The sequence below is a fragment of the Podarcis tiliguerta genome, assembly GCF_965153285.1.
Source record: "Podarcis tiliguerta genome assembly, chromosome: 2".
NCBI lineage: Eukaryota > Metazoa > Chordata > Lepidosauria > Squamata > Lacertidae > Podarcis > Podarcis tiliguerta.
In genome coordinates this window covers 14,329,257-14,356,506 of record NC_139535.1, presented here as the reverse complement: position 1 = coordinate 14,356,506, position 27,250 = coordinate 14,329,257, and the positions used below count along the sequence as shown (strand labels likewise).

The 27,250-nt window shown below is 49.1% G+C and overlaps 1 protein-coding gene across 2 annotated transcripts; it reads right to left on the bottom strand.

Annotated features, from left to right (window-relative positions):
* Positions 1 to 197: 197 nt before the first annotated feature.
* Positions 198 to 26,458, bottom strand: LOC310670464 (E3 ubiquitin-protein ligase TRIM39-like). Of its 2 annotated transcripts, XM_083425862.1 has the most exons (8): positions 25,904 to 26,423; positions 13,865 to 13,951; positions 12,333 to 12,638; positions 11,817 to 11,839; positions 10,130 to 10,239; positions 9,421 to 9,480; positions 1,836 to 2,460; positions 198 to 1,689 (listed from the first exon to the last, which is right to left on the bottom strand). In XM_083425862.1, exons 1-7 carry the CDS (start codon positions 26,318 to 26,320, stop codon positions 1,847 to 1,849), a joined length of 1,617 nt encoding a protein of 538 aa, XP_083281988.1. In that variant the 5' UTR covers positions 26,321 to 26,423; the 3' UTR covers positions 198 to 1,689; positions 1,836 to 1,846. The 2 variants fall into 2 exon arrangements, with proteins under 2 accessions (XP_083281988.1, XP_083281987.1); XM_083425861.1 differs by having other exon boundaries at positions 198 to 2,460; positions 25,904 to 26,458.
* Positions 26,459 to 27,250: the final 792 nt, after the last annotated feature.

Here is a 27,250-nt window from a genome sequence, read left to right as displayed (position 1 = left end):
AACAAAGCTCATTTGTGTTAATCAAAATTCGAGGCCCTACTGATTTTTCTAAGAGTCTGAAAGCAGGACCTGCCTTTTAGGAGTTTTATAAGTTTTATCTTAACTATATTTGCTTCATTTCTATGGTTTATTTTAGTGGCAGGGCACTGGATTTTCATTGGAGTGGGGAGTGAAACCAAGTTAAACACACACAAAACTTTCAGTGTGAGCATCTCACTTTTATTAGAATACAGCCAAAGAGCATGAAGAAACAGCCAAATAGATACAGGAACTTTCCGAACAGCAAAAAAGGTACCAACAACATCAGTTTTAAAAAAAGAACTATGCAAATCCCTGGGTACAATATGTAAAAAGAACAACCTAAGAAAAGGCAACAAAAAAAGAGTATTATGGCACCCTAAATAACAAATTTATTATGGCATAAGCTTTTGTGGACTACAGCCTACTTTGTTAGATGCAGAAAAGGAAATCATAGTTGGCAAGTATATATGAGAAAATGATTAGGTGGGAGCTGGATGGCAATGAGGTGTGAAAATTACAATCAGTGATAACAGGCAGTTTAAATGTATGTTCAGCTGGCACAGTGAGAAAGTTACATTAACACCAAAAGTGGGAAATAGAACAGAGAACCTCCACTGCTTAGCCCAATGCACTTTGGTTTCTAATTTTGTCAGGGGCGCTGCAAAACAAAGCAACACAGTATTTTTGCATGCTCTGCCACAAAGGGGTTTTGCATAGAACACAGCACATAGAAAAGCAGAGAGGTATTGTGCTCTTTGACAGTGCCTCAAGGGAGATTCGTGTGGGGCTGAATTTATTTATTTTGATGTTGGTGCCTTCCCTCCACTTCAGTGCCAAACTGCTGTGCCACCAATGGAGGGTGTGTGTGTTTGTGTGTGTGCGTGCGCATGTGCCATTGCCAACCTGACGCCCTCCAGATGTTCTAAACTCCATATGGCCATGCTGCCTGAGGCCGATGAGAGTTGTAGTCTAAAACATCCGGATGGCACCAGGTTGCCAACAGTATTGATAGAGACATCCCAACAAAGCAATGCACGTTGCATTCCACACCACTCCACCCCCCCCAAAAAAAAACAATGCATGCACCGAAAATATGTCCTGATTAATTCCACACCCAGCATTGCATCGATAGGCATGGAAGCTGAGGGAAGTGTTCAACTAATGCGTCCCGCCAGCACCAGGATTTCTACTTGCACAATGAGACTTCCCCCCTCCCCCAAATTGCCATAGAGCGTTGGAAGGACCTCAAAAATAGGTTGGGGGGAGCAGGGGAACAGAGGGAGAGAATATTCCACCATGCAAGAAATCCCAGTGCGCCACTAGGTTGGCTACAGTCCCATACATACAACTGCTGCAATCGTCTGTGCGCCTTTCCCTAAAAAGAAACAGGGTCACATGCTTAACTACCTGACCGGTACTTAAGATTTCCATACAGGAAGATGCCCTGAGGCCGTTCCCACCCAAGTGATTTAAGTAGAGGAAGCAAGGAGGGAGCTGGCCACAGACCCCCAACTTACAAAGGGGTATTGCAATAGGAAGTAAGAGTGCTTAGGAATTGCAAATCCAGGGAATGCCTACAAAGAGGAGATTCCTCAGAAATCATAGTACAGTGGTACCTCAGGTTACATACGCTTCAGGTTACAGAATCTGCTAACCCAGAAATAGTACCTTGGGTTAAGAACTTTGCTTCAGGTTGAGAACAGAAATCATGCAGCGGGAAGCCGCATTAGCTAAAGTGGTGCTTCAGGTTAAGAACGGTTTCAGGTTAAGAATGGATCTCTGGAACGAATTAAGTACTTAACCCGAGGTACCACTGTATCTTTTATCAAAAACCAGAGATACCACTATAATCCCAAGCTTTAATAAGCCCAGCCTTTACCAGTTTGAGCTCGATATCTTCTGGTTCTAACTGGCATATTTTGATAGCCCCCTTCCCAACCCAAAACCAGGGATAGATTTGTTCTCCGTTGAATGCGGCCGGAGGGAAGGTAAAGATGAAGGTTTCAGCATCGGTGGCATTGCAAAATGACACCTCCCCTCTGTCGTAATCTAGATACACCCGGATCTTCTTGAGGAGTTTTGGCACGGTCAAGGGAATAGGACCTTGAAGGGTGAAAGCCCAGTACCCCTTGTGTAACCCAACTCTGTCTAGGCCTACTCCCCAGATTCCGGCATCAGGGTTAAAGTCCAGAGGGCCCTTCCTCTCCACAGATTTTCTGGCCACCCCAGCACCCCATTCTTTTGCCTTTTCCACATCAACTTCCCAGTAGACTCTCCCCGAGGTGTATCCGTTTAAGCCCAGCACACACTGACGGTTCTCAAATCTCTCAGGGTGATCAGGCATCTCCTCAGGCGACTCGTGCGACTTCCAGGCGCTTCCCTGGTCCTCAGAAAGGGCCAGCGAGGTGTGCGCTGTGTCACGATCCAAGTACACACTTTCTGCAAGAGGAAGGGGAGGTTATAGGATGGCTAAGCTGCTCTGCTGAAAAAAGAATTACAGTAGTGCCTCGCAAGACGAAATTAATTTGCTCCGCGAGTCTCTTCGTCTAGTGGTTTTTTCGTCTTGCGAAGCAACCCTATTAGCGGATTAGCGCTATTAGCGGTTTAGCGGCTATTAGTGGCTATTAAAGGCTTAAGGGATTAGCGGATTAGCTGCTAAAAGGCTATTAGCAGTTTAGTGGCTTAGAAAAAGGGGTTGGGGAGCAAAAAAAAATCTCAAGACTCGCAAGACATTTTCGTCTTGTGAAGCAAGCCCATAGGGAAATTCGTCCTGCGAAGCGCATCGAAAAACGGAAAACCCTTTCGTCTAGCGGGTTTTCCATCTTGCAAGGCATTCGTCTTGCAGGGTACCACTGTACTGTATTTATTTTAAAAATATACTACTTGATATAATAAAAAAATCTCCTATGCCGTTTACTTTTTTAAAATTGTAATAAAAATGTACTGTTTTTATTGTAATTATTTGCATGATGTATAATAGATGATAAATGGAGATAAAATACTATCAATGTTTAGTTGTTTTTTAATTATTGGTTTTCCTATGTTTTTAGTGTTTCTTATTTTTATCAGTAAGCTGCCTTGATGTAACAATCTCAGGCAGGCAAGCAAGCCTCGATAAGAATTAATGACTCCCTGGCAGTTTTATGGTGCGTTCATTTACAAGTTACACTCAGCGAGTGGCTCCCAGCCTGCCACTCTTGAAAGGAGTTACTTATTCTGAAACTCCGCCTTGGTCACAACAGAAAATATGCCAACGTCCAGCCTTTCCCCTGTTGCACTTCCATTGCATTCTGACCTTTACAGCTCTCCTGGAATGAGGAGGAGGAGGGGGGAATTCCCACACCCCTCTCTCAAAGGAGGAGCTCTGACCTCTGACTCTGTGCTGGTTGCCTAGCAACTTCCCTACTGCCATCTATTTCTCCCCCTTCTTGTGAGCTGTCCATGTCTGCTCTAGCTGAGTCAGAGAACTCTTGGTGAAGGGGGAGAGTCGAGCCCACTTCCTCCTGCTCTGTCTGCCATCTTTCGTCTCCAGAGTCAGACTCGGTCTCTCCTTGTACAAGCAAACTTTCATCTCCCAAGTCCAACTCTTCCCCCTCCGATTCAGCCACGTCCCTGACACTTGAGGCTGTCAGGGGAAAAGGCAGAATATAAATAAATACATAAGAGGAATAAGAATTCCCTTCACCTTTAGCCATGATGGCAAGGGATACTGGGTTCAGCGGCATCTGGAGGGGAAAGGTTGCCCACATCCTTTGAGTACTGTGATGGGATGAAGAGCTGCTTGTGTGTAAATTGCAATCCCTCAGAGTTTGAACCGCTTCTCAAACCTCTGCCTGTGACGGAGCCCCTCCAGCATGGCTGCGTCAGTCGCTAGCAGAATCCGAAAGTGGCTGCTTTCGGAAACGTTTCCAACATAAAAGCTCCTTAACGGAAACACGTCTTCTGGACTCTCTGCGTGACAGTTTCCGCCGAGGAACGGGTGTTCCTATAGGGGGCCCTGAGACTTCCCCACTGTTTTCACTGGAAGCATCTCTGAGCCATTCCTCCGACTCCCCTTCCCTTGACGTTCCTGTTCGCCCCCTACTGGTTCCCTCTTCAGGTGTCAAGTCTCTCTCTACCTCAGAGAGCCTTGGCACCTCCTGTCCTGCCGATGGCAGTTCCCTGACATCCACCTCCCCTCCAGGGCCCCCTTCACCCCCTCCCGTCTCCTCCCCTACGGGTTGTGAGGAGGTAAAACCCCGGAAGGAACCTTCCTCATCGTCTGAAGTTTCGAACACCTTTCTCCACTCGTTGTGGTTCCTAGTCTCTCGGTACTCCTCGTCATCTGAGTCCGTTCCTTCTTCCAACTCCGACTCCGCGAATCCTTCCAGTTCCTCTTCCTCGTCTGTGGTGCCGAAATACTCCCTTCTAAACCTTGCTACCGGCTGTGGTTTCCGCGGGAATCTTTGGTGGAACGTTTCTGTTAAAACCTCGTCATTGACCTCCTCTGCAGTCACCCAGGTGTTTTCTGACTCCGGTTCCCCTTCCCACGCCACTAAATACTCCACCTGATTGCCCTTCCACCTGGAATCGAGGATTTCCGCTACATGGTTACTGCTTTCCCTCTCCTCCAAGACCGGTCCCCTGGTGTGCTCCTCTTCACCTCCCCCCTTGTACGGTGACAGTAATGACCTGTGGAACACTGGATGCAATTTCATGTGGTTGGGTAACCGGAGTTTGAAAGCCACTGGGTTGACCTGCTGAATGACCTCAAAGGGTCCCAATCTCTTGGGTCTTAATTTCTTACAACCCCCTTTGAACGGCAACCCTTGGGTGGACAACCACACCTGATCCCCCACCCTTATGGTTTCACCTTCCCTCCTGCTCTTGTCTGCCTGCTTCTTATATTGAGCCTTGGCCCTTTCTAAGTTGAGCTGAAGCTGACGATGGATCGCTTCCATCTCTTCTACAAACTGTTCGGCCGCTGGGACGCTCCATCTCTCGCCCCCCTCCCCCGGGAATGCCCTGGGGTGACACCCGTAATTGGCCAAAAAGGGGCTCATCCCTGTGGACACATGCTCCGCATTGTTGTAGGCAAATTCTGCCAGCGCCAGCTTTTCGACCCAATCATTCCCTCTGTCATTGACATAGCACCTCAGATATTGTTGGAGGATTCCATTTGCTCTTTCCGCCTGCCCATTGGTTTCAGGATGCCGGGCCGTCGAAAAATTGACTTCCACGTGCAGCAAGCTCATGAGCTTCCTCCAGAACCTGGAAGTAAATTGTTTCCCTCGGTCCGAGACAACCCTCAAGGGGGCGCCATGCAGCCGGAAGACGTGTTCTACAAACAACTTCGCTGTTTCTTCCGCTGTGACTGCATGTGAACATGCTACAAAGTGGCACATCTTAGTTAACAGGTCCACTACTACCATGATGGCCGTCTTCCCTTTGGATTTGGGCAGATCCGTCATAAAATCTATTGATACCGCCTCCCAAGGCCGTTCTGGCGTGGGTAGTGGTTCCAATAACCCTGCCGGCGCCCTTCTTTCCCCCTTGGCCCTCTGGCATTGGTCACACCCTCTTACATACTCCTTTACATCTTCCCTCACCTTGGGCCACCAAAACTCCCTGGTGACCATCCACATGGTCTTGTGTTGTCCAAAATGTCCCGCCGTGGGACTATCATGCAACTGCTTGAGTACCCTCCCTCTCAATTCACCTTCTGGTATATACAGTGCCCCTTTGTAATACAATGCCCCATTTCTTTCTTCAAAACCCTCCGGGCTCTCACCCTCTCCCCTGAGGCCTCTGAGCTTATTTTGGGCATATTCGTCAGTTTCCGTTTCTTCTACCAGCTCTCGTCTCCCCACCAGCGCCGCCCCACACACCCAGCGGTCCTCAGGAATGACATGTCTTTCTTCGCTTGCCCCCTCCCCTTCCAAGTACTCTGGTTTGCGTGAGAGAGCGTCCGCCCTGACGTTCTCTGGGCCTGGTACATAACAAATCTCAAAGTGGAATTTGGAAAATTCCTGTGCCCATCTCACTTGCCGTTGGTTGAGTACTCGAGCTGTTCTCCAATACTCCAAATTCTTGTGGTCGGTGCACACTTGCACCTTGTGTTGTGCCCCAATCAATAAATGTCTCCACCTCCGGAACGCTTCGTGAATGGCAAGTAGTTCCCTGTCATACACCGTGTAGTTCCGCTCGGACTTATTCAGCTTCCTCGAGAAAAAGGCACACGGTCTCCACCCTGACGTATTTCTTCCCGGCTGAAGGAGCACCGCCCCCACCGCTCTGTCTGACGCGTCTGTCTCCACCCTCATGGGCTTCTGTAGGTCCACATGCAGAAGTTGTTCTTCCGAAGCGAAAGCCCTTTTCAGTTCTTCAAAAGCTCTCTCCGCCTCCGCCGTCCAAACAAATTTCTTCTTGCTACTGAGGCAGTCGGTGATGGGCGCCGTCAAGTGTGCAAAATTCTTGATGAACTTCCGATAAAAGTTCCCAAACCCCAGGAATCTTTGCACATCCTTCTTGGTTTTCGGTGTCTTCCATTCCAGCACCGCCTGGACTTTGCCTGGATCCATGGCCAATCCTTGGTCTGACAGGCGGTACCCCAGGAATTCCACCTCCTTGGCATGAAACTGGCACTTCTCCAGTTTCACCCACAGCTGATTGGCTTGCAGCCGGCCCAACACTTCTCTCACGTCCCTCACATGCTGCTCTTCATTTTCCGAATACACCAACACGTCATCCAAAAAGGCCACACAATTCTTGTAGAGCAACGGCCCCAGGACGTGGTTGATAAAACTTTGAAAACATGCGGAGCCGGCTTGGAGACCGAAGGGCATTACGAGGTATTCAAATGCTCCCAAAGGGGTGAACATGGTGGTCTTCCATTCATCCCCCTTCCTTATTCGTATCAGATTATACGCCCCCCGCAGGTCCAGTTTTGTAAAAATCTTCCCCTTCCTCACCCTGGTCAGAATGTCATCAATTCGGGGCATAGGAAAGGCCAGGGGTTCCGACACGGCGTTCAGGGCCCTGAAATCCACTACAAGTCTCGGCTTATCTGTGTTTTTTTTGTCCACAAAAAACACTGGGCTGCCCCCCACCGCTCGGGACTCTCTGATGAAACCCCTCTTCAGGTTTTTGTCAATGAACTCCCTCAGCTCCTGCATCTCCCTGTCTGACATGGCGTACAGCTTGCCCACTGGGAGTTGAGCCCCCGGGAGTAGGTTGATTTGACAGTCAAAGGGTCTATGCGGCGGCAGTTTGTCCGCTTCTCTTTCGCTGAATACGTTGCTCAGATCTGCATATTGCGGAGGCACCTCCCCTTGCTTCATTACCTCCATCCCAGCTAAGGTGATCTTGGCTCCCCCTGGATCCTTCCCCTGCTTGCAGTGTTCCAGGCAATGCGCCGACCCAAAGGAGACCACCCTCTGGTGCCATCCCACTAGAGGATCGTGAAGTGCCAGCCAGCTCATCCCCAAAATAATGGGAGCTCCTCCCAATGTGGCCACATTGAACGCTATCCTCTCGGTGTGTCTTGCCACCCTCATTATCATGGGAACAGTCTGTTGGTTCACTTCTCCTCCCAACAGCTCTCTGCCGTCAATCGTGGTTACCTGCAGGGGTTTACTTAAGGGGAGGGTTTGTATCTGGTGCTCAGCTGCGAACTCCTTACTCATGAAATTACAGGAGCTGCCTGAATCCAGCAGGGCTTTGATCTGTAGGGGGTGTCCATTTGGCAGCTCTAGCAACACCTCTATCACTAGAGCAGGCCTGGGAGGTTCTGGTGCGGGCACTCTCACTGCTTTTGAGCCTGGCTGCTGTGCCCCGACGGCAGCCAGGCGTTGGCTTTTACCTGCTCTGTGCTTTCCTCCTCCTCTCCCCCAACAGCTCCTGCCATGCCTTGCCATTCCTTTCTCCGTGGACAGACTCTGGCAAAGTGTCCTGGCTGTTGGCAGAGATAGCATTTTTTCCCGCCCTTTCCCTCTTTCTTCCGCCCTTCACCGATGTTTGAAACTGTGCGCGCACGCGCTGTTCCCACTTCCATCGGCTCTGCCGGCGGGAAAGGCTGCTCTGGAATGTCTGGAATGCGGAGCTCCCTCCAACGTTCTCCTTTTCCCTCCCGCTTCTCCAAAGCCCTCGCCTCCTGGCGCGCTCCAATGGCTAGCGCGGCTTTAGTCAGCTGGTCCATAGACTCTGCTCTGGGGTTCCGGGAAAGTTCATCTTTCAAGGACGAAGACAGACCCTCTTCAAAAAGCATTTGAATGGGCTCAGAAGCCAAGTCCCACCCCAATCGATGAATCAACATAGTGAACTCAGTCCAGTACTCACGGACAGTCCGGTTTCCCTGTTTGCAAGCCATTAACTGCCTTCGCACTCCTCCCTGCTCAATGTCACTGGAAAACATCAGGTCCATGGCACGAAAAAACTTCATCGCGTCCTTTAGGATCTCATTATTTGCTGCCATCAAGGGTCTAACCCAGTCCTTCGCCCCTGATTCGAGGTGGCTAATTACAAAAGCCACTCGCGATTCCTCATCAGGGAAGTCATCAAATTGCAGATTGAGAGCATATTGCATCTCTGTCCTAAAGGCATGGTAGTTCCTGGGGTCCCCCCCAAATTTCTGCACCAATCCTGGCATCTTTCTGTTGAGTGGGGTGGCTTTCTCCCTCCCCCTCTCTGCATCCTGAGCCCTCCTTTCTTCCAGCCTCGCCGTCTGCAAGGCAAGCTGGATTTCCAACGTCCTATACCTTTCCTCCAGGCTTGGACCTCCAGCTGCCCCTCCGGTTCCTGCTGGTTCGCTCATGATGCCTCTCCCTGGCACAAGCTAGCTGTCGATGACTTTCGGATTGCTGTGATGGGATGAAGAGCTGCTTGTGTGTAAATTGCAATCCCTCAGAGTTTGAACCGCTTCTCAAACCTCTGCCTGTGACGGAGCCCCTCCAGCATGGCTGCGTCAGTCGCTAGCAGAATCCGAAAGTGGCTGCTTTCGGAAACGTTTCCAACATAAAAGCTCCTTAACGGAAACACGTCTTCTGGACTCTCTGCGTGACAGTTTCCGCCGAGGAACGGGTGTTCCTATAGGGGGCCCTGAGACTTCCCCACTGTTTTCACTGGAAGCATCTCTGAGCCATTCCTCCGACTCCCCTTCCCTTGACGTTCCTGTTCGCCCCCTACTGGTTCCCTCTTCAGGTGTCAAGTCTCTCTCTACCTCAGAGAGCCTTGGCACCTCCTGTCCTGCCGATGGCAGTTCCCTGACAAGTACCATGACCATTTCTGGGCTCCATCACCATAGTAATCGTAACAGCATCCCAATAAGGGCCATAGTATACAACTGCCATCACAAGGGATCCTGTTCATGGATCTGCCACACCAAGTCCAGTCTGACTCTCAGGTATCCCCCAGTGAACTCACCTTGTTCATATTTCTTCAGGACTTCGTTTCTGGCTTTCCACAGCTCACCTGCCATCTGACCTAGAAAGGGCAGGGAGGATAACAGAAAGCATTAGAATAGGGGTCCCTAAACCCTTTTGTGGATGAACTTCACAGTGATGTTTTCTGCAGCTTGTCTGAGGATTTGTGACTGAAGATGAGGGACTGAAGATGAGGGATCCAAACTACAAGAAAGAAGATTCCACCTAAACATTAGGAAGAACTTCCTGACAGTAAGAGCTGTTCAACAGTGGAATTTGCTGCCAAGGAGTGTGGTGGAGTCTCCTTCTTTGGAGGTCTTGAAGCAGAGGCTTGACAACCATATGTCAGGAGTGCTCTGATGGTGTTTCCTGCTTGGCAGGGGGTTGGACTCGATGGCCCTTGTGGTCTCTTCCAACTCTATGATTCTATGACTGCACAACCATCACACCAAATATTCCGACTGATTTTTAATTGCATGTTTGTGGTTGTAATTTAGTGTGCCGTATCGCAATTTCAATTCTGCTCTGCTGCAAGTGAATGGGCACTGAAGAGAGCTGTGAGGAGGAAGGGGCCTTCTCAAGAGTAGGGGTCCACCAAGGGCATCATGTCCAAGGGCGCTCCAGGACTGTGAGCCAGGATTGAAGCCGATAGCCTTGTTCCACTCTATCACAGGAAGTGACGCATCCACTTCTCTGCTGCTTACTGGTACCTTTGAATTTCTGAAACGTCTTCTTCAAAGTTTTATTTAGCTCAGTGATTTCATAGCATTTGTTTTCCAGATCCCCGGAACTGTTTTCCTTATAATGTTCTTCACCAAACCTGGAGAGGGGGAAACAACAGCATGCTGTTCACTTGTCTTCTGTTGATTTGCTTCTGCAAAAACGAACTTTTGAGGAACACAAAATTACACACACACACGTGTCACTGAAGGCATTGAACCATCAGGAAAACAGCCCAAGTGTATCTCCCACCACACTCATGTTAAGATGGTGATAACTGACAGATCAAAAGGAAGGAGGCCATGATTAGTGCAGAAGTTCCTCTGGAGAGAGATGTAAAAAATTCTACTTGTGGAAGGTGGAGGGAGGAGGTGAAAGGATGAGATACATACCAGTTGATTCTTGACCTCCCCTGCAAAATGAATGAGCTGTGTATAGTCATAGCTATGTTATTCTGTCTGACACCAAGGAAAAGATAAGGGGAGGCATTTGATTTAAGCTCAGCAAAGTCCCAAAGGCCCCATCTAGCAAACTATCTCAAAGTTCTAGACAACGCTAAACACCGATGGGCATTTTCCAGGGCCCGCTTTAACGCTCTCCCTTCAGCTCTTCTAGAGGGAAGATACAATAAAATACCGATCAAACAAAGATTATGTCCCTGTAACAGCAACGAAATCGAAACCATTGGGCATGTCATCTTATACTGCCCATTATATCGAGACTCAAGAAAAGAGCTGATCGAACCGATTCTGAGGAAAATACCTTGTAGTACAGATGACACCTATATCAGACACCTCTTAGCTGACAAAGAGCCCGAAATTAACAGGTCCGTGGCAAAGTACTGTTACATTGCAACAAGAATAAGACGAGCAATGAAGTCAACAACGGAGTTCAAATTGCAAACATCGAAGAAATGATAATAAACAGTAGTGACACCTGAATTGAATTTTAAAACCTTAAAAGTCGAAACTTGGTCATAAATATAAGTACCAATTCTGTGAATTGGCCATATTTCTACTGTCATTTGTAGCACAATACTACTTTTAATGTCATATTTTTATAAATTGCTTTCTGGTCACTGACCGTATTAAAGATATTTGATTTATGCTCAGCAAAGTATTTAACAATGTTTGATTATGTCCTCCCCCCTCGACCGAGGTTGAATGGACTTTATTTAAATTATCTTTGGACTGGACCAGGAGTTTAAGGGAGCAATAAAAAGAAGATGAACGGCTGCTAACTAAATCTGGCAAAAGCTTGCATTTGTGAAAAGGCTGGGTTTTTAAAAAAAATTATAGCAGCAGCCTGTTGGTGGAGGGAGGAAGGAATGATCTCCAAGGAATAGAATGTGACCGAACAAAGGAGGATGGGAATTAACTATCTCAACACACCAGGTCTGGGAACGTTTATGCAGGACCACAAACGTGAAATGGATTTTATATTTAGGAAAAGTAATAGAGGTGCTGAATGTGAGGAAACTAGCAAGGCTGGCTGTGAGAATGGACTAACATCAAGGATGAAGAGGTGTTTAAACAAGAATGAAGTGGTTACATCAGGAAGTAATGAACATATGTTTGCAACAGGAGTGGGAAAACATTTTGTATTAAATTTAAATAATTTGGACTGGTTTGTAATAATTTGGAAAACCAATAAAAATAATACATATAAGATACGTACCAGTTGGTGAACGTTTCATCTTCCTAGAAGAAGGAGAAACAGAGAAAACGAGTAGTCAAGTTTGTCGGGAGATGAAAAAAGGATATCTATAAAGTTGTAAAATGTCAACTCCCATTAAAATCCATCGGGACCCCAGTTTGGTGTGTCTTACCATTTTGCAGGGCTCTGTGGTGACGTGAGAGAATTTCCACCCCGCAAGTGCACCGGTGCCGCTGTTTTTAAGGAATTATTCTGCCAGCCTCATGTTTAATTGTAGCAGAGAGATTGGCGCAGCTAGGAACTGCAGTTGCCACCGAGTGAGCAGATTTAATCCATCAGGAGCTGTAATGGATTGTGCTGCAATCCCTGTCCCACAACCGGACAGGGATTGCGACTGCAAATGAATCATGTCTGCAACTTGCACTTTGAAAACCACTCGTGCCGCTGCATGAGCAGTGCAAAAACCCATGTTGATTTCTGAAACTTGGGCTTCGCAATCCTCGCTGCAGGAGCTTGCATTTTTTACAACATTCTCACCTTGCAAAATTCATCCGATCGGTGACGATAAATCTTCTCTGCCTCACTGATCAAGACATTGACTTGGGATGGTCCTTTCAGGAGCTCAACCCCTAGCTGAGAACACATCTTCTCTACAGCACTGGTCAAGACATTGAGCCGAGTCACATCCCTGGTATATTTCCTGTCGTCTTCCTCCTTCTTCTTTAAGATTGCGCTTTTCAGCTCTTCCAGGTAAAGCACCAGGAACTGCGCCTGATCCTTCAAAGACTGGCAGAAGTTTTCGACCTCAGTCCCGAACACCTGGTGTGCAAGGCTTGCCTGATCCTGTGGTGGGACAGAAACAAAGAACAAGCCAAACAAGAAAATTGTTCCTCGCAGCAGAACTGTATGTTCAAACTATATATGCTAAACCTACGATGACAGGATGATAGGCCTGCAAGCATCTTACCCACTGCCTTTCCCAACAGATTTCATGTTATTATTTGGCTGCCTACACACCATGCATTTAAAACACATGACTTAGCCCCATAGAATCCTGGGAAGTGTAGTTTGTTAAGGGTGTTGAGAAGCGTAGCTCTCAGGGCTACAGTTCTCAGGATTCTTTGAATGAAGCTGTATGCTTTAAATGTATGGTATGTCCCCGGCAAATCAAGTTGATGGAATATGCCAAAATGGCAAAATTAACTGGAAATCTCAGAAGCCAAGACAAGAAATTCAGAAAAGAATGGGAAACGTTTATTGTATACAGTGGTACCTCGGGTTAAGTACTTAATTCGTTTCGGAGGTCTGTTCTTAACATGAAACTGTTCTTAACCTGAAGCACCACTTTGGACTGGAAAGTGTGCAAGCAACATGGTAGCTTAGTGTTATGTACTGAAGTTCTCACCCTGGGCCAGCAGGGGGATACTGTAGATAGTTATGCAAATAAGGGATCGAAAGTGCTGTTCAGTGATTGGATAGTTTTAGAAAATGGTTACAGTTACGTTGTACTGGAGCTTTATATAAGCAGGCTGACTGAGCCCTTCAGTTCAGTTCTGTTCTGGCCTGTGAATAAACAAGAGCTGTTTGAAGAATCACTGTGTCGTCTGATATGTTCACCCACAACTTAACACTTAGGTAGCACTCTCATAAGATGGTCAGAGTGTGGTGGTTTGGACAGGACTTCTGTCCTGAATACTCACAGCTTGGTTGTTTTGATGGTTTTATTATGCTGTGTTACTGCATAATGAAAATAAACACACACACACAGAGAGAGAGAGAGAGAGAGAGAGAAAGAAAGAGAGAGAGAGTAACTTGAACCCATTGGTTTGGGTCTTACCATCCAGAGCAACAGAAAATAAAATTTGGTCTCTTGAGTAAGTGCCTGACATTCAGTTACTTGAAAATGACTATCAAATAGCTTCTTAATTCTACCTCTCTCTCCTCCTGGGGAATGAGATAAGGCATAGCAGTGGGGCAGGGACATCTCCCAGTCCACAGCAGGCCTCATACGCTGTCTGGTGTAAACCAAGCATCCATCTGTAGGTGCTGAGTGCTTATGCAAGACTTACCAGCAGTTCCTTGGCACCAGATGCAAGAGCTTCTTTGAACCTTTCCACCGAAGTTTGTTGTTGCTTCAGCTTGCTCAGAATTTGCTCCTAAGAGGAAGTTGTGGAGGGGAAGAGAGAATTGGATTTTAGTTTGTTCCTGCCTTCAGACACATTACAGTTAGACTTCTCAGGTGTAAGAACTTGGAGAAAAGGTCCTAGCATTCAGGAGTCAATGGTAGTTGCAGTTTCCTTCCCCACCAGTAGTAAGCCAGACTACAGCTCAGTCCCCCTGCCAACATTCAGGCTACATTCATAGGACAGTTGATTCTGTTTCTCTGACGGTTGAGTTCTGCATTATATCTGAGTTTCTTCACAGAATAAAAGCCACTTGCAGGCATATAGCAGAATATAGCACAAATTTTATTGGCAAGCATGTTTTTTTCCCCTGGAAGCAAATAACATGGAAAATTGGCTATATTCTGCTGTACTACTGGAAGTGGTTGGTTGGTGCCTTGTACGCCTCCTTTCGGCAACTCCTGCAGCCAAACTGGTGCCAAATGTATTGCACTGATTTCTGTTATGGAAAAATCTAGGTGGGAGGCTGCTCAGTCACCCAGAGCCCGCGGGTCCCTGCGGAATAAAGGAAGGAGTCCAGCCACCAACCGGAGCAAATAGCTGTAGACCAAAGTTTATTGCGCAACAGGTTCAAAGAGGAATTTTGAACACCGAGGATGGGGTGACAAAGACTTTTAAAACTTTCTCACCATATCCCAGAATACAGTTCGTACAGCATCATTGCTACATCACTGTCATGTCACAAAAGGGGAGGGGTAGACGGGGTTACACTAGTTTAACCTTGGCAAACATGTCCAGACAAGTCCTTGGTACAAGATTAGCATAAGCAGACATGGCAGGGCAAGACCCAGGTACAGTGGTACCTCAGGTTAAGTACTTAATTCGTTCTGGAGGTCTGTTCTTAACCTGTAGCACCACTTTAGCTAATGGGGCCTCCTGCTGCTGCCGCGCCACTGGAGCGCAATTTCTGTTCTCATCCTGAAGCAAAGTTCTTAACCCGAGGTAATATTTCTGGGTTAGTGGAGTCTGTAACCTGAAGCGTATGCAACCTGAGCTACCACTGTATAAGATTAGCAAAGGCAAACACCTCTGAAGTCCCACAACCCAAAGTACAATAGAACTTCCTTTGCATGTTTGAAGCCTGAGGCAAGTCTGGTGATGAGCTCTGGCTTCCCTTGGAGAACAATGATCCCAACAATTCTCACCTCTAGGCATTTCCTGGAGTGTATACATGTCTTCAAGCTTGGGGAGGTGGCAGCGGAAAGAGTCCTTTTCCCAAGGGCAAAATGGTGTTGAGGAACTTGGCAAAGGTGTTGATTTTATATGATTCATAGGTAAAGGTAAAGGGACCCCTGACCATTAGGTCCAGTCGTGGCCGACTCTGGGGTTGTGGCGCTCATCTCGCTTTATTGGCCGAGGGAGCCAGCGTACAGCTTCCGGATCATGTGGCCAGCATGACTAAGCCGCTTCTGGCGAACCAGAGCTGCTCACGGAAACGCCGTTTACCTTCCCGCCGGAGCCGTATCTATTGATCTACTTGCACTTTGACGTGCTTTCGAACTGCTAGGTTGGCAGGAGCAGGGACCGAGCAACAGGAGCTCACCCTGTCGTGGGGATTCGAACCGCCAACCTTCTGATCAGCAAGCCCAAGAGGCTCAGTGGTTTAGACCACAGCGCCACCCGCGTCCCTATATGATTCATAAAGCTAGGTATATTCCCTGAGCTGTCAAGTCGAAAGGATACATTCAGGCATAATATTTGTAACTGTTAACAACTTTAAAGATGTCCCGCCCCCCCTGTAATTTCCGTAACACTTTCCTTTGGACCACATCAGTGAGGCCCGGGGGGGGGGTGTAGTGAGTGGAACTATCCACCCCCCTGACCATTCCTCCTAGACAACAGCAGGAGTTGGCCAGAAGGGGGAGAGATTGCTAGTTGTTGCAAACTGCAAGCCAAATGGTAAAGCTGCCAAACACCTCCTTTCCTGGAACACCCTTGTATGGGGTGGAGGAGAACCCCCCTTCGATATTTACTGGGTTGGCCCAGCCCTGAGTCACTTTACCGTGACGCAGACAGAAATTCAACAGGTAGGTGTCCAAACGGTAAGGCACCAGTTTAGCTTCTCCCAGCAAAGGCGCAGAGTACAAAAGACAACAAGTCCTCTTCCAAGTTTACATTGAACAAGCCACTTAAAAAGTTGCACGTTTCTTAGAAGGTTGCAAACAAAAAATAAAAACATTGTAAAATATAACTAGCTAAAACCATACTCACACAGCAACAATAGTTCAAAAGGCTCTTCCTTCCTTCCCAGGCTTCTCTGACAAGTACCAGGCTCCTAAACTGTAAATTACTTTATAGCCTCCTGTGCCTTTTTACAACCCAATCTACACCTAGCTGTGCCAGGTCCTGCAAATCAGATAAGCTCTCTTCCTGCCTAGAGCCAAGATGTAATTGACTCACACTTCTAGAGACAGGGAGTTTTACGGTTAAAGAGACCAAACAACCATTCCCCAGAAGGCCACTATTTTATCTCTCCCACAATGCCTCACTCCTGCGTCAACCAGCGTTTGGCATGCCAAGCTGTCAGAGCTGGCTCCGGGTCCCAGCTCACCAAGGACCAACGCTAGCCGGTAGTACAGTATCAAAGTCTTTATTGAAGAATAGTCTCCATTTACAAATCTCAGCGTCCCAGCTCTACGTCTGAGCTTTAGACCGGCGAAGCTCTATCTGGATCTCCGCCCCCTGTGCACCAGCTTAAAACTCTAATCTTACTCCACCTCCTCCTTCTCTCTCTCTTCCTCTGGGTCTTACTACCCCCCGGGGTCTCTTCCCTCCTGGACTCTTCTGACGCAGAGCTGGACCCCTCTGACTCCTCCCCCTCTCTTCGGCGGGCTTTAGGACCTGGCTCCCTACCCGGGCTGCCCACCTTGCCGCCCTCCTGTACATTTGAACTTGGCGCGCGCGCGCGTTTAACTTTCCTGATGACCGTTTCCTCGCTCCCTGACGAGGGTGTGGCCACTCCTGCTTCACGCTCTCCCTCTGCCTGCGCGCTCCCTGATCCCGATGCCTTGGACTCCTCCCCCCTACTGCACTCTGGGGGGGAAGCTGGTCCGGATTTCCAGCTGTTACTCTCTGAGTCCCCTCTGGCCCCTTCTTCCCGAGGTGTCCCCCTTGCCCTGACCATGGGGGCCCCTTTCTGTGAATCCTCCGAGTCACTGGAGAGACTCAGAGACCTCGGACTACTGTCGCCGCTGACATTTCCTTCCGACTCCTCCCCCTCGCTCTCCGTTTCTTCCCTCTCCTGTGACTCTGCTCCTGAACCCCTGACATCCATCCCCCCCTCGAAGCCCCCCCTTCCCCCCTCCCCTTCCTCCGGCGGGGGTGCTGGGTGCTCCGTCGTTGTGGGGGTGAATGGTGGATACAGTTCGTCCCCCGTGGCGTGCATCCAGTTAGAGAAATCCGGCTCGTCCTCCATGTCTTCGCCGACCTCGTTCTCCTCTGCTTCCATCTCCGTGCCGCCATGCTCGAACCCAACGTCCTCCCCCATCACGTCCATGTCCCTCTCACCCTCGTTCCCCTCTGGGTCCGTTCCCTGCCAAGGGCCCCTCAGCCACCTCTCCTCTCCTCGATTGTCCCACCAAAACGAGCGGTCTGAGGCAAACCCCGAGGGCGAGCCCTCCGGTGAACGTGTTTCTAATGCTGGTTCTTCGTCCGATGTGAATCCCTGGAACGTGCTGGTAGAAAGCGTGGGTGTGAAAAGCCAGTCGTCGAAATACTCGGCTGGCATGGGCCTGTGTGGGAACAAGGCATGAAACTCCTCTTTGAGGAGAGGCTCGTCCAGGGCATAGTCCGGCACCCAACTGTTGGCGCTGGCCGGGGTACCTTCCCTTGCGAGAAAATATTCTACTCCCTCCTCCCCCCATCTCGAGTCCAAAATCTCTGTGACCTGGTTGATGGGTTCTCTTCTTGGCGACTCCCTCCTTGGGGGGGCCTCCCTATACGGGTCTGGTGCCGTGCCCTGCGCCTGAAATCGGTGAGGTGCTTTGTAGGGCGTGAGCACCGACCTATGGAATACTGGGTGCATTCTGGATCCTTCCGGAAGTGTCAACCGGAAGGCCACCGGATTGATCTGTGCTTCAACTCGGTAAGGTCCTAGTTGCTTATGTCCGAGTTTCTTCTTAGCTAAAGATCTGGTCGGCACTGCGTGGGCCGCTAACCACACCCAGTCTCCCACCTGTATGTCTTCACCAACCCTCCTGTGCTTGTCAGCCTGCAGTTTGTATGCGTGCTTTGCAAGCTCTAATTGCCTCCTAAGCTGATCGTGGACTTCCTGCAATTCCGCCGCCAAGACTTCCGCTGCCTGTGGCTCCCCCTCCCCCAGTTTCTCTAATCCCGGGAAGGTTCTGGGATGCCTCCCGTTGTTGGCGAAGAACGGCGTCACCCCTGTGGACACGTGCTTCGTGTTGTTGTAAGCGAACTCAGCGAGTGGCAGGTAGTCCACCCATGTCGTCGGCTGTTGATTTGCATAGCATCTCAGGTACTGCTGCATGATGGCGTTGACGCGCTCCGCTTGTCCGTTGGTCTGCGGGTGTCTCGCCGACGCTAGGTTGATCTTGACGTTCAGGAAACCCATCAGCTTCTGCCAGAAGCTCGAAATGAACTGGCGCCCCCTGTCGGACAAGATAGACCGTGGCAGTCCGTGCACCCTGAAGACGTGGTCTATGAACAGTTTGGCGGTCTGTTCTGCCGTGGCCACCTTCGCGCACGGAATGAAGTGGGCCATTTTAGTGAACATGTCCACCACCACTAGCACTGCCGTTTTACCCCTCGAGCTGGGTAAATCCGTGACAAAGTCCAGTGCCACCCTCTCCCACGGTTCGCTCGGGGTCTGCAGCGGTTCGAGCAGTCCTGCCGGAGGTTTGTGCACTGACTTGGCCCTTTGGCAAGTGTCGCACCTCGAGACGTACTCCGCGACTTCCCCCCTCATCTTGGGCCACCAGAAATCTCTGGCAACGAGTTCCGCCGTCTTCTCCTTGCCGAAGTGCCCGGCGGTTGGCGCGTCGTGCAACTGCTGCAGTACTTTCGCGCGGAGCTCATCTCCCGGTACATAGAGTGCTCCTCTGCGGATGAGCAATCCGTCCCTTATTTGGAACTCGTCGTTTTTCACCGTGCCCTTGCGCACCTCCTCCATCTTGGCTAGAGCGAAGGAGTCCTCCTGCAGTGCTCGACGGACCGCTTCCAGGTCCACGGTTGCGGAAGCGCACGCCCACGCTTTCTGGGCGAAAATGTGCTTGGCCGCTGCTGGCGCCGCTTCTTCGAGGTATTGCGGCTTTCTGGACAGTGCATCTGCCATGATGTTGTTGTCGCCTGGGATGTATTCTATCCTGAAGTCGAAATCCGCAAAGAACTCCGCCCATCTGATGTGCCGCTGGTTCAGGAACCTTGCCGTGCGCCAGTACTCCAAGTTCTTATGATCCGTGCGAACCTGCACAGTGTGTTTGGCCCCGATGAGGAAGTGCCGCCACGCCTTGAATGCTGCATGAATGGCCAGCAACTCCCTGTCCCAGATGGTGTAGTTCTGCTCTGACTTGCTGAGCTTCCTAGAGTAGAAGGCACACGGTCTCCAGTCCCCATGCGGGTCCTCCTGCAACAGTACGGCGCCCACGGCTCTGTCTGAGGCGTCCGTCTCAACCCTCAGCGGTTTGCTGGGATTCACATGCAGTAGCTGCCCTTCGGACGAGAAGAGACGCTTGAGGTTCTGGAAGGACTGCTCCGCTTGCTCCGTCCAGATGAACTTCTTCTTCTTGGAGCTGAGCGTGTCGGTAATGGCCGCTGTCTGCATCGCGAACCCCTTGATGAATTTGCGGTAAAAGTTGGCGAACCCCACAAACCGCTGGACCTCCTTCCGATTGCGCGGGCTCTTCCAATCCAACACCGCGCGAACCTTGGCGCTGTCCATGGCGAGCCCCTTGTCCGACAGCTTGTAGCCCAGGAAATCCACCTCCTTCCTGTCGAACTGGCACTTCTCCAGCTTTGCGTACAGCCGATGCTCCTGCAGTCGCTGCAGAACCTCCTTGACGTCCCCCTCGTGGGTCTCCTCAGATTCTGAGAATATCAGGATGTCGTCCAAGAAGCAGACGCATTTCTTGTAGAGAAGACCCGCCAGGACGTGATGCATGAACGCTTGAAAACAGTGGGCGCCATTTTGTAAACCGAAGGGCATAACTCTATATTCATATGTGCCCAGGGGCGTGAACATGGCAGTCTTCCACTCGTCCCCCTCCCGTATGCGGATCAGGTTGTACGCCCCTCTCAGATCCAACTTTGTAAAAACGCGTCCTTTCCTCACCGTTGCAAGCAGGTCATCTATTTTGGGCATTGGAAAGGCTGTGGGCTTGGTCTTTGAATTTAAGAGCCTGAAATCCACTACAAGTCTTTTTTGGGGCGTGTCCTTTTTCTTCACAAAGAATACAGGACTGCCCCCCGCTGCTTTCGACTCCCGGATGAAACCGCGCTTTAAGTTGAGGTCTATGAACTCCTTGAGCTCCTGCAGCTCGTCTTCAGACATGGAATACAGTTTCCCGGCTGGCAGCGTCGCCCCTGGCAGGAGGTCAATCTGGCAGTCATAGGGCCTGTGGGGAGGCAGCTTGTCTGCTTCCTTCTCGCAGAAAACCTCCAAAAACGCTGCGTACTTGCGTGGCACTGCTTGCAGCGTGCTCAATTGTAGCTGCGTGTCTTCCCCTCCTTCTTCTTGGCTACGAAGAATGCAATGTTCCGCGCAATAGGAGGAACCGAAGGTCAATTGGCGTTGGTACCACGCCAATGCTGGACTGTGCCTGTGCAGCCAACTCATGCCCAAGACTACCGGCGTGCCTGACAGTTTGGTGACGTTGAAGCTGATGACCTCTTGGTGATTTCCAATCCGCATCACCATTGGTTGCGTTTGTTGCACCACTTGCCCCCCTAGCAAGTCCCTGCCATCCACTGTGACAACCTTCAGGGGCAGTGTGGCTGGCAGCAGTGGTATATTGTGCTGCTGAATAAAATCCAGTCCTATAAAGTCGGCGTTGCTGCCGGAGTCAATGGTGATCGGCACTTCCAGAGTGCTTCCGTTGGGCAGTTGGAGAGACGCTGTAAGCTGCACCACTGGTTTGGGTGGGAGGGGGTCTGTGGGCTGCAAAATCCCTGGGGATTGTTTCATTGATTTGTCTGGCTGGACCCCAGTACCTCTTCCTCCAGCCAGACTCTGTCGTTTCCCTGCTGCGTTGCTTCTGTCACTGTTGCTGATGCTGCAGTGTGCTTGTGGAGCCTCTGGGGACACTCTTTCGCCATGTGTTGAGCACTGTCGCAGATGTAGCACTTCCTGTTCCCTCTAGGAGGCTTCGTCTTGACTGCTCCCGGCGTCAGGGCTCTGGTAGCTGACTGAGCCCTGGCACCTCCGAGCTCCATCGGTTCCTCTCCCCCTCCCTGCGAGGGCGTGGACTGCGCACGCGCTGCTTCTTTGGGATAGAAGGGAGGTGCTCTGGCTGGTGCCCTTCCCCAACGTCCTTCTTCTCTGTTGCAAGGACGTTCCTCCAGATGCACCCCGATCTCCAGAGCCCTCTGGACCACTTCCTGGGTGCTCCTTGGCCTCTCCCCCCTTCCAATCTCGGCTTTTACTTCTGTATTCAAGCCCTCCCAAAAGAGATCTCTCACTGGCGCAGAAGCTTTGTCCCATCCCAGTGCATGAACCAGTGCGAAGAAACGCGTATGGTACTGACGCACGCTGGCTTTGCCTTGCTTAAGTCCATGTATGTCTCTCCTGGCAATATCAACGTCTATCTTTGATAAAAAACACGAGTCCATAGCTTTAATGAAAGCCTTCGCGTCTTGGAGCGCCGGATCATTGTCCCTCCATAAATTTCTCAGCCACGTTTTGGCTTCACCATGCAAATGGGATAGGATAAACCCCACTTTCTCTCTTTCATCTCTAAAGTCTTTGTCAAGCAGATCCAGCGCAAACAACAGGTCTGCTCTAAAGTTGGGGTACTGCTGTAAACTCCCGTCAAAATGGGATACAAGGCTGCCTCCCCTCTTTCCCAATCCAATGCCCTCTGCTTTGGATCCAGGTGGCCCCTGTTTGGAAATCACGTCCAATCTTACTTGGAGATCCCGGTAGGCGCTACTCATTTCCTCCTCTCTTTTTCTGGATGCAATTACCTCCGTGCTGAGTCGTGTCACAGCTTCTTGCAGGGCGGATATCTGCTCTTCCGTCGTCATCTTGCCTGAGTTCTGTGAGCTCTTGAAGCACCCCTCCTCTGCCCTCGCTGCGTCAACTCACGCGGCGAGGTTCTTGGTGCCAAAACTTTAAGAATGGAGATAGAGCTTACTGTCAGAGCTGGCTCCGGGTCCCAGCTCACCAAGGACCAACGCTAGCCGGTAGTACAGTATCAAAGTCTTTATTGAAGAATAGTCTCCATTTACAAATCTCAGCGTCCCAGCTCTACGTCTGAGCTTTAGACCGGCGAAGCTCTATCTGGATCTCCGCCCCCTGTGCACCAGCTTAAAACTCTAATCTTACTCCACCTCCTCCTTCTCTCTCTCTTCCTCTGGGTCTTACTACCCCCCGGGGTCTCTTCCCTCCTGGACTCTTCTGACGCAGAGCTGGACCCCTCTGACTCCTCCCCCTCTCTTCGGCGGGCTTTAGGACCTGGCTCCCTACCCGGGCTGCCCACCTTGCCGCCCTCCTGTACATTTGAACTTGGCGCGCGCGCGCGTTTAACTTTCCTGATGACCGTTTCCTCGCTCCCTGACGAGGGTGTGGCCACTCCTGCTTCACGCTCTCCCTCTGCCTGCGCGCTCCCTGATCCCGATGCCTTGGACTCCTCCCCCCTACTGCACTCTGGGGGGGAAGCTGGTCCGGATTTCCAGCTGTTACTCTCTGAGTCCCCTCTGGCCCCTTCTTCCCGAGGTGTCCCCCTTGCCCTGACCATGGGGGCCCCTTTCTGTGAATCCTCCGAGTCACTGGAGAGACTCAGAGACCTCGGACTACTGTCGCCGCTGACATTTCCTTCCGACTCCTCCCCCTCGCTCTCCGTTTCTTCCCTCTCCTGTGACTCTGCTCCTGAACCCCTGACACAAGCTTTCCCAACTTCTCTACAGGGGGTCTTGTAGCCTGGGCAGCCCAAGACCTCCAAAGACACTGCCCAGACTGGCACCCCAGGGAGGTCACTTTGGTGTTGCTAATGCAGTGGTTTGACTTCAAAACAACCACATAATCTAAAAAGGGAGAGAAGGGAACCCTTATACAGTGGTACCTCTAGTTACGTACTTAATTCGTTCCGGAGGTCCGTTCTTAACCTGAAACTGTTCTTAACCTGAAGCACCACTTTAGCTAATGGGGACTCCTGCTGCTGCCGCACCGCCGGAGCACAATTTCTGTTCTCATCCTGAAGCAAAGTTCTTAACCCGAGGTACTACTTCTGGGTTAGCGGAGTCTGTAACCTGAAGCGTATGTAACCTGAAGCGTATGTAACCAGGGGTACCACTGTACTTTCCCAGCTTAGTTTGCTTCTCATGCAACTGGTTTACCACACAGTAAGGGAATAACAACAACAACAACAACAACAACAACAACAATAATAGCCACTCTGAGCGGCTCCCAACAGAATATTAAAAATATGATAAAACATTAAACATTAAAAACTTCCCTAAACAGGAAACTTCTGCCACAGTGCACCCAAGCAGTTGTTTCTTTGCCATAGCAACCTAATCCCCACACATTCTAAAAAGAGGATAGGGGCTGCAGCAGACAGTGCTGAGGGAAACACACATTCATAAGTGACAAGGACAAAACTTGGGGTAGGGTACTTAAGTTTCTCAACTTCGCTAGGGTCTAACCCTGCTAGTTCAGAATTAGTCAAGTTCAAGCAAGAGACCACAGCCAGGCCAATTGAAGCAAAACAGCGGTTTGGAAGCCTGATCATTTATTTTTGCAACAAGGTTCCAACTCGAAAGCAAAAAAACAAGGAAGACGAAACCCAGAACAAAGGACCCACGAGTAAATCTCATGGGAATGTGTGCAGCTGGTGTTATCTGGTTTCAAAACTTTCAGCATTTGTCAGAATACTTGGATGCTTGACTGATAACACCCAAGGTTCTGAGTAGAAGGCAGGCATGAAGGGGCTGAAATAAAATAAAAAAAATTGGAAGAAGGTTCACACACATCTGTGTTCTGGCCTGCCTGCTCCAAGATGGATATTGAGGCTTACAACTCATGCAGATAGCCTTTTGGTTGGACCAGAGGAAATTAGAAAGGAAATTAGGGGGGGGGGGAGAGAGATTAAGAATTAATATTCTGGAATATTTGCACTCTGCGTTTAGTGTACTATTATCACAGTATTATCACAGTATTTTAATATTCTTTTGGAAGCCGCCCAGAGTGGCTGGGGAAACCCAGCCAGATGGGCGGGGTATAAATAATAAATTATTATTATTATTATAAAAATCTGCCAGAAGCACTTTTTATTACAGTATACGTGCAAGTTGGGTCACTCAAAGCATCAGGTTTCCCCCAGGAAGTTCCAAGCAGATCAGACGCCTTATATAAAGGCATTTCGAAGTTTCACTAACAGCAGGCAGAAAAGTAAAGAGTAGGTTGATGGGCGCAGAAAGACTCTTGCTGTGAAGACAGCATAAGGGCTGCTTTTTTCAGTTTCGTTTTCTGAAAACTCATGACTTACATGTCCCCCTAACCTCACCCAGACTTTTGTTAGAACTTGAGAAGTGATGAGGCCCAGGCAGCTTTGCCCCAACAACATATTGATTAAATAAATAAATGAAACAGGATAGAAAGGAAGGGAATAGGAGTGGAAAGCTCTTATAGCAGACAGAAGTGAATGTGAAATGACCAGGGCAGGGGGAGGGATGAAAGAAAACTAACAGTTTGGGGATGAGGATTAAGGTATAAATTGAATGCAAAAGGGGATTGGGAGAAGAAATTACAGGAGACAGGTAAAAATAATTTGAGAGAAAGGTGAAAAGGGAAGCGATCACTAAATTCTGCCTAACATGGGGAGGCTGAGTCACAATACCTCCAGAGCAGATGGAGGAAAACTGAGCTATGGAACTGCTTGCCACAAGGAAGATATTGTGGGAAAGATTTCAGCTATTTCCAAAGATGGATCAGAGAGCAGTAAAAAGTGATGTTAGTAATTGCCAGCTGATTATGCCAACTTCGGCCTCCATTTTGTATCTGGCTCTGCCCTTACGTCGCCATTAGACACTTGTGGAGTGGTTTGTGGGTTTTTTTGGCATTTAATAAGTCTGGCGACTTGTTTTTCAATTTAGGGCTACAGATTTAAACAAATGAGAGATGTGATTTGGCAAAAGATATATTTCTTTTTGTTAACTGATACAGATTCTGTCACGTTAAAAAGTTTAAAATGTTGATAAAATAATCTATGTTCTGAAGGCATAAGGTTAGACCATCACAAACACATCCTCTTAGATCGGCTGATTATATAAACAAACCACTCACCCCCCCTTTTTTTTGGTGCCTTATTTTAATTTTGCGTGTTGTCATTTTTCTTTTTTATGGCTAGCGGCCTCAAAAGTTGAATGGGTCTCTCTGGACATCTTGGAAGGGCACTGAGGCAGAGTCCTGGCTGAAATTTGATTTTGGGCAAGACGCAACCTACTCTAAAGAAACATTAATAACAATTACAGTGGTACCTCGGGTTAAGAACTTAATTCATTCCGGAGGTCCAATTTTAACCTGAAACCGTTCTTAACCTGAGGTACCACTTTAGCTAATGGGGCCTCCCGCTGCTGCTGCACAATTTATGTTCTCATCCTGAAGCAAAGTTCTTAACCTGAGGTACTATTTCTGGGTTAGCGGAGTCTGTAACCTGAAGCATATGTAACCTGAAGTGACTATAACCTGAGGCACCACTGTACATAGTTTTCCCACCCCCCACCCTATCTGAAAGCTCCATCTATTATTACCTTTCGCTCGTCAATAGCCTTCTCTATGGGCAGGATGGTGTGGTCCTGATGCTGAACCTCACACTTTGCACAGATCAGGATGCTGTCCTTTTGGCAGAAAAGTGCCAGAGGCTCCTTGTGCGAAGGGCAGGTGCTCTCGGATGTGGCTGACTCTTTCAGGCTTCCCCAGGTGATCTGCCGACTTGCCTCCACCATGTTCTTCAGCGGCCCGTTTTGCTGCAGCTCGGCCTTCAAGAAAGCCTTCTTGCACTGAGGGCAGCAGACGTTCTTAAGGCAGCCTTTCCAGTGCTTGGTGATGCAAGCGTTGCAGAAGTTATGCCCGCATCCGATGAGCATCACCGGGTCCATGAACTCCTTCAGGCAGAGGGAGCAAGCCAGCTCATTGAGAAGGGACTGGACTGGGCTTGCAGAAGCCATGGCTTTGCTGGCAGAGCGAAAGAGAAAAAGAAGAAGCTGCCAACAGTTTCCCTCTTCAAAGAGTGAGAAGGAGGAGGAGAAGAGGGGAGTGTCAGTTCTTGTACTGAGATTCTGTATTGTAATGACTTGCAACCCGCCCACTCCAAAAAAAGAGAGAGAGACACCTACCTACACCCCCCCTTTTGGTGGGCACAAGTCTGACTCCGGCCATATTTACACAGGGAACTACTTCAGTTTGATTAAGAACTGTAATACAGTGATACCTCGGGTTGCAAACGCTTCAGGTTACAGACTCTGCTAACCCAGAAAGAGTGCTTCAGGTTAAAAACTTTGTTTCAGGATGAGAACAGAAATCGTGCTCTGGTGGCGTGGCGGCAGCAGGAGGCCCCAAAGGCTAAAGTGGTGCTTCAGGTTAAGTACGGACCTCCGGAACGAATTAAGTACTTAACCTGAGATACCACTGTACATGGTTTAACACATTTTAAAATTCGTTTTTAAGTTTGCCAAACTGCGGGGAAATGCAGAAGCTGTCCAAGTCATTAATTATTTGGGAAGATACATTCAAGCAGTTGTTGAAATCCCAATATCAGCTATATGGTTACATAACATGCATTATCCTCAACCGCACTGTTTACATCGAACATAGGAAAATATCTGGCTCATATGTCTCAGCAAACTTTAAAAAATACTTATTGCATTTATATCCAGCTTTTCTCCTCCAAGGAGCTCAAAGTGGTGTACATGGTTCTTTCTGACATGAAAATATGAAAGCGTGGAATTTAATATGCTCCCATACATTCTTATATTAAATTTGATGTTATTATGCTACATTTTCTTTTTCCTGTATTGTATACAGTGCTCTTTTTCTGGGGGGACGCAGGGGTTCGCATACCCTAAACATTTCTTAATCTAAGTCTGGCCTCATTGAGG